Source organism: Cebus imitator, unplaced genomic scaffold, assembly GCF_001604975.1.
Source record: "Cebus imitator isolate Cc_AM_T3 unplaced genomic scaffold, Cebus_imitator-1.0 Scaffold464, whole genome shotgun sequence".
Taxonomy (NCBI): Eukaryota; Metazoa; Chordata; class Mammalia; order Primates; family Cebidae; genus Cebus; species Cebus imitator.
Genome location: NW_016107779.1, coordinates 174,056 through 192,445, shown reverse-complemented (window position 1 = coordinate 192,445; position 18,390 = coordinate 174,056). Strand labels below are relative to the sequence as shown.

The following is an 18,390-nucleotide window of genomic DNA, read 5'->3' as shown; positions in this document are numbered from 1 at the left end:
GTAGTTTCACTATGTTGTTCAGGCTGGTCTTGAATTCCTGACCTCAAGTGATCCACCCGCCTCAGCCTCCCAACGTGCTGGGATTACAGGCTTAAGCCACCTTGCCCCGCCCCTTTGAGCTCCTTTAAAAGGAGGCTGGCGGTTGCAGAATGGACGAATAGGGTGAGGATGTATTTTCCAATCCTGGTCTGTCATTTACCGGCTGGGTAATCTTGGCCTTGACCTTTCTCAGCCTCACCTTGTTTGTCTATCTGTCTGGGAATTCTAGGAGGGATCAATGAGCTCATTGCTCCCAGAGTAGGGTCAAGAAAAGACACCAAACCTGTTACTGTTCTCTAGGAATTTCCTGTCCAGGAATGAACCCGGAGACACAGAAGGTGCTGTGAGAACTGATGGGGGTGAAGGGATCAGCAAGGGAACAAAGGAAGGGCATCCCCAGGGAGGCTGTGATGGGTTCTGAAGGATGAGTAGGAGGTCGGTAGGTCAAAAACTAGTGAAGGGTGTTCCTGATAGAGGAATGAAAGTATGAAAGTATGAGGTGTGGAGTGGGGAGGGGAAGAAGTTAGAACTGGGGCCTGGGGTTGATGTGAGCCAGAGTCAGGTCACGAAGGACAATGCACGCCATACGGAACTGGGGACAGATCTCGGGGGGGGTTGAGAGCTTGTGGAGAATTTCAGGTAGGAGGTGGGTGGGGACAAGGGCAGGTTTTTGTTTTTAAGTTTATTTTTAGAGACAGGTTCTTGCTCTGTTGCCCAGGCTGGAGTGCAGTGGTCTGACCGTAGCTCCCTGTGACCTCGAACTTCTGACCCCAAGTGGTCCTCCTGAGTAGCTGGGACTACAGGTGCATGCCACCAAGCCTGGATAATTTCAACATGTTTCGTAGAGATGGGATCTTGCTGGTCTTGAACTCCTCCCACCACGGATCTGTGTTTGCAGCGCACTCGGGGAGCCGGTCTGGAGGTTACTTTGGAGGGACAGGTCTCCACGGGAAGGATCAGCAAGGGGAAGCCAAGCGGAGTTGAAGTGGGTCTAGGAGAGGGCCGGAAGGGACTTCGGTCGCGGGTGCTGCTTGAGAGGGGTTCGAAGACGGGAACTGGAAGGATGGGATTCAAGGACGGGGTGTGTTCAGGGCCCAGACGAGGGGCGGGTGTGTCACGGGGGCCCAGTCCGTCCACTCACCTCCATTCCTCTTACTATGGGAGCTGGAAAGGCTGGGGCCAGAGCGGGACCCTGGAATGAAGATTTTCAATGGGGCAGTTTTGGGTGGTGGGAGGGTGAGGGTCAATGGAGATGAGGCAGGCTGGGCCCTGGGTAGCTGGGCAATCCCCCACACGGCCAGTGGGATCCCCAGGATGAGGCAGCGGATGGGGCAGGAAAGGGGGTGGGGGAGGGCGGGGGGATACTGGTCCCTGGTCAGGGACCGCAGGCCCTGGGATCATCAGTGAGGAGGGTGGGTAAGGCCTGGGTCAGGTCAGGGGTCCACAGCCATGCTCCCTGCAGGCATCAGATCGTGCACTTGGGCCAAGTGGCTAGACCTGGGGCTGGGAGCGGGATGAAAGGTCCCTGTGCTGACCCCACCCAGCTGACCAACCCCTCTGCGCTCTTCCCCATCAGCCTGATTTTTGGGTCACTGACCATCATAACCGGCGTCATTGGGGTCATCTTGGGGGCAGAAGTTGCGAGGAGGTACAAGAAAGCCAACCCAAGAGCTGAGCCCCTCATCTGTGCCTCCAGCCTGCTCGCTGCAGCCCCCTGTCTCTACCTGGCTCTCGTCCTGGCCCCGACCAACCTGCTGGTGTCCTATGTAAGTGAGGGGACAGTGTCGGGGGTGAGGGCTCCTGTTTCCACGGGCTCACGCTGGGCCTGGCCGTTATGTACATTATGTTATGCCTTCCTTGAGTAGAGCTTGTCATCCCCATTTTATAGATCAGCAAAGGGAAGCTTGGCCGGGCACAGTGGCTCACATCTGTAATCCCAGCACTTTGGGAGGTCAAGGCGGGTGAGTCACTTGAGGTCAGGAGTTCGAGACCAGCCTGGCCAAGATGGTGAAACATCATCTCTTCTAAAAATAGAAAAAAATTAGCCAGACATGGTGGCGGACACCTGTAATCCCAGCTGCTCAGGAGGATGAGGCAGGAGAATCGCATGAACCCAGGAGGCAGAGGTGGCGGTGAGCCAAGATCGTGTCACTGCACTCCAGCCTGGGCGACAGACGGGACTCCATCTCGGCGGTGGGGGCGGGGTGGGGGTGGGGATATGGGGAAGAGAAACTTAACACGAGTGCCACAGAACTGAGATTTGAGCCTCAGCTTTTCTGACTGTAAAAGGTGTCCTCTGAGCTCTGCGTTAATGTGTTAGTTTGAGAAAATAGGACTCATTTATTGCCAGGTCATATTGTGAGCCCAGGAAGAAATAGAGCAATTCTCCCCAGGTCACAGGGGAGGGAAGCAAGGCCCAGATTGGTTATGGCCGGTGTGGACACTGCTTTCAGTCCATAATCACGGTCACGTCAACTGTTCTGAATCCATATCACATCACAGCCCTTCAGGGGTCTTCAGCTGTGGCCAGACCAGCCACGTGGGCACACACGCTTCCCAGACTTTACACGTGTCCCTCTCTTGTGCATCCTGAAATCCTCCTTCTGCAAGTCCAAACTCAAAGGCCGCTTGTCCAGAAGCCTTCCCAGACCACTCTGTCCTCAGGCCAGAATTCACGTTCCCTCTTGAGCTCATGCTGGTTTGGGTCCCTGGAGGCGCCGAGGGTTATGGGGCCTGTCCACAGACAGGGAGCCCAAAGGGTGGAGACCAGAGCCCAAGAGTCCCGTGTGCAGCAGTGTCCCTGGCTCCGCAAAGCCCTAGCCCTGCCCGTCCCCCAAGAGGGGGAAGGGCCACTGCTTCGGGGAGGATGACGCCAGCCCGGCCACAAGCAGAGGGGCCGGGGCTCCCTGCCTCTCCCAGCTCCACGGCCCTGGGCCGGTGCCTGCAGACACGGATGTGCTTGTGTGTACAGCAGGTGCGCGGAGCAGGCTGGACTTGGGAAAAGGGATGGCACGGCTCTGTGGTCCTCGCACTGGTTTGGCTGCATCTCCCACCCATGGCCAGAGCCCATCACTTCTCTAGTCACACGCAGGAGCTAAACAGGTTGGTCCCATTGAAGTCATCGAAATCAAAACTTTGGCCCTGCTTCCAAATAAAGCTGCTTCTTCTTTTTTTTTTTTTTTTTGAGACTGAGTCTCTGTCACCAAGGCTGGAGTGCAGTGGTGTGATCTCAGCTCACTGCAACTTCTGCCTCCTGGGTTCAAGCTGCTGCTGAAGCTCCTGCTTCAGCCTCCTGAGTAGCTGGAATTATAGGTGTGAGCCACCACCCCCGGCTAATTTTTGTATTTTATTTTATTTTTTGAGATGGAGTCTCGCATTGTTGCCCAGGCTGGAGTGCAGGGGCACAATCTAGGCTCAGTGCAACCTCCGCCTCCAGGGTTGAAGTGATTCACCTGCCTCAGCGTCCTGAGTAGCTGGGATCACAGGCATGCACCACCACACCCAGCTAATTTTTGTGTTTTTAGTAGAGACAGGATTTCACCATGTTGGTCAGGCTGGTCTTGAATTCCTGACCTCGTGATCCGCCCGCCTCGGCCTCCCAAAGTGCTGGGATTACAGGCATGAGCCTCCATGCCTGGCTCCAAACGAAGCTTCCTTCCAGGACCAGAAACTTGCCTTGGGAAGTGGGGGGCTGTAGTCTCGTCTCGTTCTCCTTGTTCCATCTTCTACCGGCATCCCGACACCACGCCTCCCTTCGAGATTCTGTCTCCTCCACAGATGAGCAGGCGAGGAAGGACGGCTCAGAACTGCCGAGCACTGCCTGTGTCGGGAGCTGTTTTTGCTGACTGTTAGTGCCTTCCCTGTGGCAGATGCCCAGAGGCGGGGTGGGGGGGCACTTTTTGGGCATTTTGGGGCCTCTGGCCCTGGTTTCTGCTTTGCCCAATTCCTCATTGCAGGGTTGCCTTTCCAGCCCGGCCTTCTTGCCGGGGCAGGAGATCTTGCAAGGGGTCACCTCTCATGAGCACTTGTCTTCCTCCATGGTGTCCATCTGACCCCTGGAGGAGGTCAGGAAGGGAAGCCTTCCCGACTGCCACCCTGTCCCTTGCCATGACTCTGCAGACTGCTCCATCTGGCATCTCCCTGGGGGAAGTCAGGCCCCAGGATCCGTCTCCCCGAATGCCAGATGATGTGCATCTGGGTGTCCTGAGGACGCCTTCTCTGCACACCCCTCAGGTGCCCCGGTACAGGAGGCTTGGCATTTAGCTGGTGTCCAGCCAGGGGGAAAAGGCCAGCTTCCTTCCTGGGAAGCACTGCCCTCTGTGGGGAGTGTCACCTGAAGCCCCTTACTTAGCTTAAGAGTGGAGCTCTTTATTTATTTATTTATTCATCTTTTAGAGATGGTAGTTTCACTATGTTGTTCAGGCTGGTCTTGAACTCCTGGACTCAAGCAATCCTCTTGCCTCAACCTCCTGAGTAGCTGGGACTACTGGCTTGCACCATGACACCCAGCTAGTTTTTGTATTTATTATTATTACTACTGAGATGGAGTCTCGCTCTGTCACCCAGGCTGGAGTGCAGTGGCACAATCTCGGCTCGCTGCAACCTCCACGTCCTGGGTTCAAGTGATTCTCTTGCCTCAGCCTCCCTAGTAGCTGGGATCACAGGCATGCGCCACCACACACAGCTAATTTTTGTATTTTTAGTAGAGACAGGGTTCCACCGTGTTGGTCAGTCTGGTCTCAAACTCCTGACCTCGTGATCCGCCCACCTCGGCCTCCCAAAGTGTTGGGATTACAGGTGTGAGCCACCCCGCCTGGTCAAGGGCAAAACTCTTTTAATAAATGCTCCCCCAAGCATGACTTCGATGCAGGCGGGCGGGGGCCACATAGGATGGTTCTGTTCTCCCGCGAGTCCTGAAGGCGTGTCTGGCACCTCTTAAGGTGTGGGCGCTGCTCCCCCTTGCTCTCAGCCTTGGGTCTCTGCAGAAATTCCTGAAGACTAGAAAAGTCTTGTCATTCTCTTCTGCATAGACCCTGATTTAGGTCTCATGACTGACTACTTTGTGGGAAAGGTTTCTTCTTTCCTCTTTTTTTTTTGAGACAGAGTCTCTCTCCGTTGCCCAGGCTGGGGTGTGGTGTCACGACCTCAACTCACTACAACCTCCACCTCTCAGGTTCAAGCAATTCTCCAGCCTCAGCCTCCCCAGCAGCCGGGACTACAGGCATGGGCCACTAATTGTTCTATTTGTTATTTTTTTTGAGATGGAGTCTCGCTCTGTTGCCCAGGCTGGAGTGCAGTGGCATGATCTCGGCCCACTGCAACCTCCACCTCCCGGGTTCAAGCGATTCTCCTGTCTCAGTCTCCTGAGTAGCTGGGATTACAGACACTCACCACCATGCCCAGCTAATTTTTGTATTTTTAGTAGAGACAGTGTTTCACCATGTTGGCCAGGCTGGTCTCGAACTCCTGACTCAGGCTCCCAAAGTGCTGGGATTACAGGCATGAGCCACCATGCCTGGCTGTTGGAAGGCTTTGTCTTATGCCACTTGACAGGCTAGAAAACTGAAGTCCACAGATAGAAACAGGTGAATAGCGGGACAGAGACAGAACTCCAACGAATGGCTGGGTATAGTGGCTGACACCTGGAACCCCAGTATTTTGGGAGGCTGAAGTGAGAGCATTGCTTGAGCCCAAGAGTTAGAGACCAACTTGGACAATGTAGCAAGACCCTGTCTCTACAGAAAATTAAAAAATGAGGTGGGCATAGCGGCACATGCCTGTAGTCCCAACTATGTGAGAGGCTGAGGCTGGAGGATTGCTTGAGCCCCAGAGATGGAGGCTGCAGGGACCTGTGATCATGCCACTGCAGCCCAGCCTGGGTGGCAGAGTTTCTTTGAGACCCTGTCTCAAAAAGACTATCCAACAACCTCCAAGTTGGCTCTGACACCAAAGCCGGTGTCCTTCCTAGTGCACTGACCCAGGAACAGAGCTGCGTATACCCCAGGAACTAGCAAATACCTCAGTGCTTACTGACCGAGGGAGGGGGCATCACTTCTGGCTGATAGGAGCCGTGGGGGCTGGGGGGGCCTGACCTCGCAGGGAGGCTGCAGCCCAGGCAGATGGAGGCCCCATCAGAGCCATCCCTGCACCAGCCAGCTGGGGCTGGGGCCCCCCTGCCAGCCCTGCTTCTGCCACTGCCTTGGTTGGTTGTGGGAGGTGGCTCCTTGGCTGGGTTTTGGGGACACAGCTGCCCCCCACCCTCTGCCGGCACCCTGCAGCCTGGCACATCTCCAGAGCTGGTTGGCTCATCTAGAAATGACATTGCGTCTTGGCTGCCAAAGCCAGCTGGAGAAACTCTTATTTAGACCTGCTCTGGGGGTTGGGGCTGAGGGGTGGAAAGGTGGGCAGGGCCAGGGTGCATCCATCCGCTGGCGCTGGGAAGCTGCTGGGTACCCACCGACGCCGAGCTGCTGTGACCAGAACTCTAACCCTCCAGATCCCGCCCCCACCCCGTGGCTCTGCCTGTGCCTCCGTAGTCTGCTTGGATGTTCTGAGCTGAGATTCAGGCTCCAGTTCCTCCTCTTCAACAGCTGTCAGTGGCAAAGCCCTTGACCTCTCCAGAGTCCACCCGCCCATCTCCGTCCTCCCTGCCCGTCCCTGGCTCATGCCTTGCTGTCTTTCTCCAGAACTGTTCCAGCAGCCACCTTACTGCTATGCTTGTCTTCCTGCTCACCCACCACAATCTGTTCTTCAGTTCTTCACATGCTGCCAGAGCTCCCTCCCTCCCTCCCTCCCTCCCTCCCTCCCTCTCTCTCTCTCTTTCCTTCCTTCCTTCCTTCCCTTTTCTTTCTTTCTTTCTTTCTTTCTTTCTTTCTTTCTTTCTTTCTTTCTTTCTTCTTTCTTTCTTTCTTTTCTTTCTTTCTTCTTTCTTTCTCTCTCTTTCTCTTTTTTCTTTCTTTCATTCTCTTTCTTTTTTTCTCTCTTTCTCTTCCTTCTTCCTTTCTCTTCCTTCTTCCTTTTTTCTTCCTTTCCTCCTTCCCTTCCTCCCTCCCTCCCTCCCTACCTTCCTTCCGCCATTCCTTCCAGACAGGTTCTCCCTGTGTTGCCCAGGCTGGTCTTGAACTCCTGGCCTCAGACGACCCTACTCATGCTGCCTCCTGAGTAGCTGGAATTACAGGTGCATGTCACTGTGCCTGGCTTACAGAGTGAGCTTTCTGACACCACGACCCTTCCCTGCTCAGAAGCCTTGCATGGCTCCCTGGGGCCTCTGGGGCTAGGTCCAGCTCCTTATCCTGGTGTTTAAGGCCTCTCATGAACTTCCCTGATAACCCTGGGAGCCTTTTTCCTGCACTGCAGCCCTGCCATACAGGTTCCCTCTTGATTCCCTAGGCCATGCTTCCCTCTCCCTCTCTTTCCCCATCCTCACTCCCTTCTCCATATGTCCAAAGCATCCTAGGCCTTCAGAGGCCTCCGTCTCTCCATGGATTCCTCCCTGTTGCCGGGCCTGACCCCCTCTCCCTCCTGTTTTGAGTATGCCCCAGCATCGTCTTCCTGGGGTCTCGGTTATGTACGTTCTGACTCCTCTCCCAGCCCTGTCTGCGAGTTTTAGCAGGGCCCAGGTCTGGTTCTAATCTTTCTCTGCACTCCAGCTTAAAGCACGGTCAGGCACACGGATGGCTGGGTGAAAGTCACTGCCGGCTGAGTGAAGAGTCGGCTGACAAACTCTTTGTATTCATTTGTTTATTCAATCAATATTGATTGAATGCCACTTAAGTGGCATACTAGTTTAAATGCTGTAGATATAGGTGGCTGGGCGCGGTGGCTCACGCCTGTAATCCCAGCACTTTGGGAGGCCGAGGCAGGCAGATCACCTGAGGTCAGAAGTTCAAGACCAGTCTGGGCAACATGGCAAAATCCTGTCTCTACCAAAAATACAAAAATTTAGCTAGGCATGGTGGTGCGTGCCTGTAGTCCCAGCTACCTGGGAGGCTGAAGCAGGAGAATCACTTGAACCCAGCGGGCAGAGGTTGCAGTGAGCCAAGATCATGCCACTGCACTCCAGCCTGGGAAACAGAGCGAGACTCCATCTCTAACTAAATAAATGCTGTAGATTTAGCAATGAATAAAACAGATAAAAATGTCTCTCTCCTGAGGGAACTTACATTCTAGTTGGGGGAGATAGATAACAAGCAAGATATATAAGTATTGTGAATTTTATTGTAAAATTCGCAGTATTTCCTATAATCATAAAGGCTTAGGAGAGAAGTGGTGTTGGGAAGGGAAATAGGGAGAGTGTGAGTACTGGGGGGAGAGGGTAGCAATTTGATGCAGGGTGGCCAGAGAGGCCTCACTGAGAAGGTAAGTTGTTGAATAAAGACCTGTAGGGGGTGAAGAGTGAATTATGCGGATATATGCGGGAACTGTAAGTCAGGAGTGTACCCAATGGGCACACAACAAGGTGGCTACTCTGATTAGTGCAGAGAGAGGGAGGAGGAGAGGGAGGGGAGGACAGAGAGATGATGGGTGCCCGATGATGGGTTCTAAGACGGGGGACATCTGGGGCATCTATTGAAATGATCATGTAGTTTCGTCCTTTATTTGATGACTACAGTTTATTACATTGACCGATATTTATATGCTTAACCAACCTTGCATTCCTGGGGTATGTTCTCCACGGTCATGGTGGATGATCGTTTTTATGTATTGCTGGATTTGACTTGAGAGTACTTCGTTGAGGATTTTTGCATGTACGTTTTGATATTGGTGTTCCGTTTTCTTGTGGTGTCTTCATCTGTTTTGGTAGCAGGGTAGTGGCCTTGTAATGAGTTGGCAAGTGCTCCTTCCTCTTCTGGTGTTTGGAAGACTTTATGAGGAATTTGTTAATTCATCTTTAAACATTTGGAAGAATTCACCAGTGAAGCCATCTGGTTCTGGGCTTTTGTTTGTGGAAAGTTTTCTGATTGCTAACTCAATATTTACTTGTTATAGGTCAATTCAAATTTTCTATTTCTTCTTGAGTTGTTTCAGTAGTTTGTATCTTTTTAGGAATTTGTCCATCTATTCTAGGTTAATCTAATTTGTTGGCACATAATAGTTTATATAACAGTTCCTTCTAATTCTTTTAATTTCCGTAAGGTCGGTAGTAATGTCCCCGTTTCATTCCTAATTTTAATAATTTGAGTATCTTTTTCAGTCAGTTTATCTAAAGGTTTGTCCATGATGCTGATCTTTTCAAAGAACCAACTTTTGGTTTCATTGATTTTTCTCTATTATTTCCTTTTTTTTTTTTCGACATAGGGTCTGGCTTTGTTTCCCAGGCTGGAGCTCCTGGCTTCCAGCAATCCTTCGGCCTCAGCCTCGCCTCCCTAAGCGCTGGGATTATAGGAGATAGCCACCCCATCTGGCTGGCTTATGTTGACTAGAATCTGGCTACTCTGGGGGCAAGGGTAGAAGCAGAGAGGAGTGAGGAGCCTATTGCTAGAATGCAGGTGAGATGATGGGGCTTGGACCAGAGTGGCAGCAATGGAGGTGGTGAGAGGCAGTTGGATTACATACGTATTTTGAAGGTAGAGCTATCAGAATTTCCTGATGAATTCCTGGAAGGAATGAGTCCATCCATCCATCCACCCACCCACCCACCACTTCGCTTCTCAGATTGCAGGAACCAAAGTCCTTCCTGCAGGATTTCTGCCGATGAAGGAGTAGGTCCTGGGCAGATAGGCTCTAAACTCTTCTTGGGAAGGGCCCATGGGAAGATGGGCCTGTGTGCTAGTGTGTGCATGCATCTAATATGAGTGTGCGTATGTTCATCCTTGTGTGTATACATTAAAACGAACATACTAGCAGGGCACGGTGGCTCACGCCTGTCATCCCAGCACTTTAGGAGTCCGAGGTGGGTGGATCACTTGAGGTCAGGAGTTCAAGACCAGCCTGGCCAACATGACGAAACCCTGTCTCTACTAAAAATACGAAAATTAGCTGAGTGTGGTGGCATGTGCCTGTAATCTCAGCTACTCAGGAGGCTGAGACAGGAGAATTGCTTGAGCCCAGGAGGCAGAGGTTGCAGTGAACTAAGATCACACCACTACACTCTAGTCTGGGCAACAGAACAAGGCTCTGTCTCAGAAAAAACAAAAAACATGAATATACCAGCTGGGCATGATGGCTCACACCTGTGATTCGCCAAGGTGGGCGAATCACTGAGGTCACAAGTTCGAGATCAGCCTGAGCGACACGCTCTCTCCCATGCCCCGTCTCCACTAAAAATATATCTTAAAAAATTAGCTGGGTGTGGCAGTGGGCACCTGTAATCCCAGCTACTCTGGAGGCTGAGACAGGAGAATTGCTTGAACCCAGGAGGCGGAGGTTTCAATGAGCCGAAATCGTGCCGCTGCACTCCAGCCTGGGAGACAGAGTGAGCCTCCATCTCAAAAAAGGAAAAAAAGAAAAAAAAAGAGAATATACTTTACATACAATATGCATTTAGCATGAATGTACATTTAAATTTAGTATGAATAAATAAACATGCTAAATGCATATTGTATGTATGACTATGTCTGTTTTAATTTGCATGCGTGCGTGTGCATGTGTGTGGTGTGTATGTGCGAGTGTGTGTGTGTACTGTTTTGTACATGGGTCTGTGCCTGGGTGTGCACACCCACGTCAGGACATGCAGATAACTGCGTGGGATGTGCCCGTGTGCACATGTGTGCCTGCAGCTAAGTATAGCTTTTCTCTTGCTACTTGGTTGCTGTAACTGCACTGTGTGGGCAGGCTGATTTTTGGTGGCACCGTGTGTCTGCTCCCAGAGTTGCTGAAGTCGGGCCAAATCCTGCTGCTGGTTTCATGGAAATGAGTTTTTCTGAGAATATAAAGTCCGGTCCGGGGCCTTCCCTGGGGGAGCTCACGCCCTGTGGCCACCTACAGAAACAGAGGGTTTCATCTTTCCAGGCCTCTTGGCAAGGGAAGTGGACTTCCCGGCTGTTAATTAGGGTCCAGACACGCACGCAGCAGGTCCTGGCTCACGCCGCCTTCCTTGGCCTTCTGCCCAGACCTGCTGCCCTTCAGAGGAGAAGGCGTTTGTGCTCAGAGGCGGGACTGTGCCCATGGCAGGGGCTCCACTGTCACTGACCTGGTGGCTGAAGGATGTGGGTGCATGTTGGCGGTCCCCCTCAAGTGGGCTCTGTGGTCAAGGTGGAGGGGCAAGAGTGGAGCATGGGGGAGGGCAGGCAATGAGGTGCCTGAAAGACCTGAAAGACATCATTCCTTCTTCTTCCCTTACCTGCTGTGTGACTTGTGTGACCTAGAGCAAGATCTGGACCTTGCTGAGCCTCAATTTTCTTTTCCCTTTTTTTTTTTTTTTTTTGAGATGGACTTTCGCTCTTGTTGCCCAGGCTGGAATGCAATGGCGTGATCTCAGCTCACTGCAACCTCCGCCTCCCGGTTCAAGCAATTCTCCTGCCTCAGCCTCCCTAGTAGCTGGGACTGCAGGCATGCACCACCATGCCCAGCTAATTTTTGTATTTTTAGTAGAGATGGGGTTTCACCATGTTGGCCAGGATGGTCTCGATCTCTTGACCTTGTGATCCGCCCGCCTTGGCCTCCCAAAGTGCTAGGATTATAGGTGCGAGCCAGCGTGCCCGGCCTGCTGAGCCTCAGTTTTCTTAGCAATAGAATGGGAGTGCTACTCCTTACCTCTTGGTTTCATTAAAGAGGTAAGTGAACTTTGGAGCCTGTTCTAATTGCTATGGCGATGCCACAAAACGTAATGTCTTAAAATGACAGCACCATTTATTTCGCTCACAAATGTGCAGTTTAGGCCAGGTTTGAGAGCAAGGAGGCTGGTATCTCTTTTCCACCTGGTATTAGCTAGGCAGGACGAGGGCGAGGGGCTGGATCACCAAAGGGGTGGAGCCTGCCTGGCAGAGGATGCCGCCATTGACTGAGACCTCAACAGAAGCTATGGGTGGAACTCCCGTCTGTGACCTCTCCATGTGGTCTGGGCTTCCTCACAACGTGGTGTCTGGGTTAAACAAGGACTAATGTCCTGAGATAGAGGGCCAGGTGGAACTGTATTGCCTTTTATGACCTACCCTTGAAAGTTACCGTGAATGTAACTTCATTCTCTGCATTCTACTGCATTCACTTTTTTTTTTTTTTTAACCTGAGCACAACTACTTCCTGCTCCAAGTAATGGGACAAATAAATGAACTCTAGGCTGGCACGGTGGCTCATACCTGTGATCCCAGCCCTTTGGGAGGCCAAGGCGGGCGGATTACCTGAGATCAGGAGTTCAAGATCAGTGTAGCCAACATGGCGAAATGTTGTCTCTACGTAAATACAAAAATTAGCCTGGCATGATGGCAGGCATCTGTAATCTCGGCTACTCGGGAGGCTGAGGTGGGAGAACTACTTGAACCCAGGAGGCGGAGGTTGCAGTGAGCCGGCATCACCGCCAATGCACTCTAGCCTGGGCGAGGGAGCAAGGCTCCATCTCAGGGAAAAAAAAAAAAAAAAAAGTCCAAAAACGAAAAAGAAGGCCAGGCGCGGGGGCTCATGCCTGTAATCCCAGCACTTTGGGAGGCCGAGGCAGGCGGATCACGAGGTCAGGAGTTTGAGACCATCCTGGCTAACATGGTGAAACCCTGTCTCTACTAAAAACACAAAAATTAGCTGGGCGTGGTGGTGAGCACCTGTAATTCCAGCTACTCAAGAAGCTGAGACAGGAGTATCTCTTGAATCTGGAAGGCAGAGGTTGCAGTGAGCTGAGATTGTGCCTTTGCACTCCAGCCTGGGTGACAGAATAAGACTCTGTCTCAAAAAAAGAAAAAAAAAGAAAAGGCTGTGTGCAGAGGCCCAGTGCAGTGGCTCATGCCTGTAATCCCAGGCCTTTGGGAGGTCGAAGCAGGAGGATCACTTGAGGTCAGAAGTTTGAAACCAGCCTGGCCAACACGGTGAAACCCAGTCTGTACTAAAAATACAAAAATTAGCCGGGCGTGGTGTCTTGCACCTATAATCCCAGCCACTCGGGAGGCTGAGGCAGGAGAATCGCCAGAACCCAGGAGGCGGAGGTTGTGGTGAGCCAAGATCGTGCCATTGCACTCCAACCTGGGTGACAGAGTGAGACTCCTGCTCAAAAAATAAATAAAAATAAATAAAATAAATACCATAGCATGTTAGAGGGGGCAGGGAAAGGGGACAAAGGGAGTGACGGGGCAATGCAAGCGGCCAGGGGAGGCCGCGCTGAGACAGTGGCACTCCAGAAGTGAGTGTGGGAAGGAGCCGTGTGGGTCTGGGTTGGGGAAGGTTGGTCCCTGCGAGGGGAGCAGCCTGTGCAGAGGCCCTAAGGGAGAGCGCGAGGCTGCTGTGTTGGGGAAGTGTGACCGGAATTAGGTCAGCCAGGGAGCAGTAGCAGACCGTGACCTCTGATGGGGGACTGAGGGTGGGGATTACGGAGGGCCTTGTGCATATATTCCCTCTGGCTTCCAATGCCAGTGAAATGGGAAGCCACCAGAAAGGGTCCAGCACAGAGGTGAGAGGCTCTGACTTAGGGGTGATAAAAAAAAATCACCCCAAAACTTAGTGGCTTAAAACAATGCCCAGGCTGGGCGCTGTGGCTCAAGCCTGGAATCCCAGTACTTTGGGAGGTTGAGGTGGGCGGATCACGAGGTCAAGAGATCAAAACCATCCTGGCCAACATGGTGAAACCCCGTCTCTACTAAAAAAAAAAAAAAAAAAAATTAGCTGGATGTGGTGGCGTGCGCCTGTGGTCCCAGCTACCCGGGAGGCTGAGGCAGGAGAATTGCAAACAAACACAAAAACCAAAACGAACAAACAAAAAACAACAATGCCCAATTGTTTCCAATTTGGTGGCTTGGCTGAACGCTTCCTGCTGCTTTGCCCGTGCCCACTCATGGGGCTGCTTTCACCTGGACAATTGCTGCACTGGAAGGTCCACGCTGACCTTGCTCCCCTCTGGCTGTCCCCTGGGTCCCCTTCATTCTTCTCCGTGTGGCCCTTCATCCTCCACCAGGCTAGATCAGCTTCCTTTCATGACCATCTCAGGGCAATGCTCTAAGGAAGCAGAAGGGGGAGTTCCAATGTCTGTTACCCCCAGGCCAGGAGCTTGAAAAGCATCACTTCCACCTGATTTTATTTGTCTATCATCTATCGATCGATCGATCCATCCATCCATCCATCCATGTGTTTTAGACAGAGTCTCACTCTGTAGCCCAGGCTGGAGTGCAGGGGTGTGATCTCGGCTCACTGCAACCTCCGCCTCTCTGGTTTAAGTGATTCTCCTGCCTCAGCCTCCCTAGTAACTGGGATTACAGTAGCCACCATGCCCGGCTAACTTTTGTATTTTTAGTAGAGATGGGGTTTCACCGTATTTGCCAGGCTGGTCTTGAACTCCTGACTTCAAGTGATCCACCCGCCTCGGCCTCCCAAAGTGCTGGGATGACAGGGTGAGCCACCGCGCCCGGCCACTTCCACCTGATTTTATGGGTCAAAGCAAGGTATAACGCCAGCCCATTTACCATGGCAGGGGCTTCATACAAAGGTGTGAATGTCAAGAGGCCTGATTAATTTGGGGCCATTTTGTAGCTGTGGACCACGTGGTTTAATAGGCACTCTCTGGTTGCCACGCTGAGAATAGAATGAAAGAGGACAGGCTGGGCGTGGAGGCTCACACCTGCCAGCCTAGCACTTTGGGCGGCTGAGGTTGGAGAATCGCTTGAGATTAAGCTCAGGAGTTTGAGACCAGTCTGGGCCACATAGAGAGGAAAAAATTAAAAAACAAACAAAAAAGAAAAAAAGAAAAAGATGGTGGGCGCGGTGGCTCACACCTGTAATCCTAGCACTTTGGAGGGCCGAGGCAGGCAGATCACGAGGTCAGGAGTTCAAGACCAGACTGACCAACATGGAGAAACCCTGTCTCTACTAAAAATACAAAATTAGCTGGGCTTAGTGGCGCACGCCTGTAATCCCAGCTACTCGGGAGGCTGAGGCAGGAGAATCACCTGATCCTGGGAGGCAGAGGTTGTGATAAGCCGAGATTATGCCACTGCACTCTAGCCTGGGCAACAAGAGTGAAAATCCATCTCAAAAAAACAAAAAACAAAAAACAAACCAGAAATTAAAAAAAAAAAAGAGGACAAAGGCAGAAACAAGGAAATCACTCAGGAGGTTTTCTAGTAATCTAGGCAGTTGACAGTGATGGCGTGGACCAGGGTAGTTATGGAGGAAGTGTGGAGAAGTGGTCAGATTCTGGGTGTATTTTGGAAGTAGAATTACAGGACTTCCTGAGAGACTGGGTGTGAAGTGTGAAAGGGAGGGGTGCAGGGTGGCTTCAAGGTTTTTGCCCTGAGCAGCTAGAAGCATGGTCTTGCCCCTTCCTGTGGCGGGAAGACTGAGGGAGGGGCAGGGCGATTCATTGTGGAGAGGTCATTTTAGACATGTTAAATTGAGGTGCTTCGTAGGACCTTCAACTGGACCTGTTTTCTTTTTTTCTTCTTTTTTTGAGATGAAGTTTTGCTCTTGTTGTGCAGGCTGGGGGACAATGGCATGATCTCAGCTCACTGAAACCTCCGCCTCCCGAGTAGCTGGGATTACAGGCCCCTCTTGTACCAAGCCTGGCTAATTTTGTGTTTTTAGTAGAGACAGAGTCTCACCATGTTGGCCAGGCTGGTCTTGAACTCTTGACCTCTGGTGATCTGCCCGCCTCGGCCTCCCAAAGTGCTGGGATGACAGGGGTGGGCCACGGTACCCCACCTCGGACCTGTTTTCTAAGACAGGCTGGAGTGCAGCGGTGCGATCTCGGTTCACTGCATCCTGGACCTCCTGGGCTCAAGAGGATCCTCCCACCTCAGCCTCCTGAGTAGCTGGGACTACAGGTGCGAGCCACCATGCCCAGCTAATTTCTGTATTCTTTTGTAGAGACGGGGTTTCACTATGTTACCCAGGCTGCTCCTGAACTCCTGGGCTTGAGTGATCCGCCTGCCTTGGCCTCCCAAAGTGTTGGGATTACAGGCGTGAGCCACTGTGCCCGGCCTCAACTGGACACATTAAGAGACAGTTGGGCCAGGTGTGGTGGCTCCTGCCTGCAATCCTAGCACTTTGGGAGGTCGAGGCGGGTGGATCACTTGAGGTCAGGAGTTTGAGAGTAGCCTGGCAAACATGGTGAAATCCTGTCTCTACTAAAAACACAGAAATTAGCCAGGCGTGGTGGTGGGAGCCTGCAGTCCCAGCTACTCAGGAGGCTGAGGCAGGAGAATCACTTGGACTTGGGTGGAGGAGGTTGCAGTGAGCCGGGATTGCACCACTGCACCCCAGCCTGGGCAACAGAGCAAGACTCCGTCTCAAAAAAATAAAAGAAGCAATTGGGTACGTATGAGTCTTGGAGTTCAGGACAGAGTGTCTAGGCTGGTTATTTAAAGCCGCGAAACCAAGTGAGGTCGCCAAGGGCTTGAAATAGACCTGAAGCTTGAGCTTGGAGGCAGTGCACAGGTCAGTCAAGGGTGCGGGTGCGCAGTGCCGCCGTGGTGAGGTCAAGGGTGGGACCAACAAGTCAGTCTAGCATGCCATGGCGCATGACTTTTATATTTTTATGGGGGACACTAAAAAAAAAAAAACAAAAAAAAATGCAGAAAATCACAGAGAAGAAAATAATAGCTATTCACATTTTCATCCACAAGAATGAATGATTCTTACCATTTTGGCATTTTTGCTTCCATATTTCTTATTTAATTAGGTAAACATCATTCTGTATCTGTCTCTAGACATTCACAGGCTTATGGTTAGGTAGAAATAGTTTTATTAAACTGAGGTCATATGGTACTGCAATTTTTAAAAACAGATTTATTGAGGTATAATTCATACATCAGGCCAGGTGTAGTGGCTCACGCCTATCATCCCAGCACTTTGAGAGGCTCAGGCGGGTGGATCACTTGAGGTCAGGAGTTCGAGACCAACCTGGCCAACATGGTGAAACCCCAACTCTACTAAAAATACAAAAAATTAGCTGGGTGTGGTGGTGGGCTCCTGTAATCCCAGCTACTCGGGAGACTGAGGCACGAGAATCACTTGAACGTGGGAGGCAGAGGCTGCAGTGAGCTGAGATCACGCCACTGCACTCCAGCCTGGGCGACAGAGCGAGACCCTGTCTCAAAATAATAGTAATAATAATTCATGTATCAGACAATTCACCTAGTAAAGTATATAATTCACTGGTTTTTAGTACATCCACAGAGTTGTACAACCATTACCACATCAATTTCAGAACATTTTACTCACTCTAAAAATAAATTTCGTGCCTATTAGCAGTCACCCCCATTTCTCTTCAATCCATCTCTCTGCACCCCAGCCCTGGTCCTAGGCAGCTGCTAAATCTACTTTCCATCTTTATAGATTTGTCTTTTCTGGATAATTCATATAAATAGAATCATATAATATGTTTAATTTATATGAATCCGCTTGAAGAAACTGAAGTGAAATCAAAGGAATTAAGTTTGAATTAATTGTAAAACTGTGGACGTATTGATGAATGCTGGCTATGAAAGAGGACACCAGCCTTCTTACACATCCTTTCTCCCTTCTCTCTCCGACCTCCTTATTATTTTTACTTTTTCTAGATGTAGACTATTCACAATCTGGTTTTTTTTTTTGAGATGAAGATTCACTCTTGTTGCCCAGCCTGGAGTGCAATGGCGTGATCTCGGCTCACTGCAACCTCCGCCTCCTGGGTTCAAGAGGTTCTCCTGCCTCAGCCTCCCGAGTAGCTGGGATTACGGGCATGTGCCACCATACCTAGCTAATTTTGTATTTTTAGTAGGGACGGGGTTTCTCCATGTTGATCAGGCTGGTCTTGAACTCCTGACCTCAGGTGATCCGCCTGCCTCAGCCTCCCAAAGTGCTGGGATTACATTCGTGAGCCACCGCTCCCGGCCGCAGTCTGTTCTTTAAGCCTCATCCTTGTAGTGGTTTGACAGTAGTTTCATATTTAAGTAGATTCCATGTTGGTTATCAGTGTGTTTACACAGATTTTTTATTCCTGAGTTCTTTATTTTGCTTTGACTCCTAACTGGGTAGATTTTGTGATTAAACAGTTTTTATCCACCCCCCCTCCCCCGCAAAGGCTAGAGAGTTTATTTTCCTTTGGTTCATTTATATGCGAGATTGTCTTTTCTTTGATATTTATTTATTTATTTTGAGATAGGGTCTTACCCTGTCACCCAGGCTGGAGTGCAGCGGTGCAATCACGGCTCTCTGCAGCCTCGACCTCCTGGGCTCAAGTGATCCTCCCACCTCAGCCTCCTGAGTAGCTGGGACCGCAGGCATGCACCACCACGACCG

At 51.2% G+C, this 18,390-nt stretch overlaps 1 protein-coding gene across 2 annotated transcripts in view; it reads left to right on the top strand.

The window, feature by feature from the left end:
- Positions 1 to 18,390, top strand: part of SPNS3 (sphingolipid transporter 3 (putative)) — a 60,631-nt gene that overhangs the window by 24,409 nt on the left and 17,832 nt on the right. For both annotated transcript variants that reach the window (XM_037732704.1, XM_037732705.1), the window contains one exon: positions 1,616 to 1,805. In XM_037732704.1, coding sequence (XP_037588632.1) covers positions 1,616 to 1,805 — 190 coding nt within the window. The remainder of the gene's footprint in view (positions 1 to 1,615; positions 1,806 to 18,390) is intronic.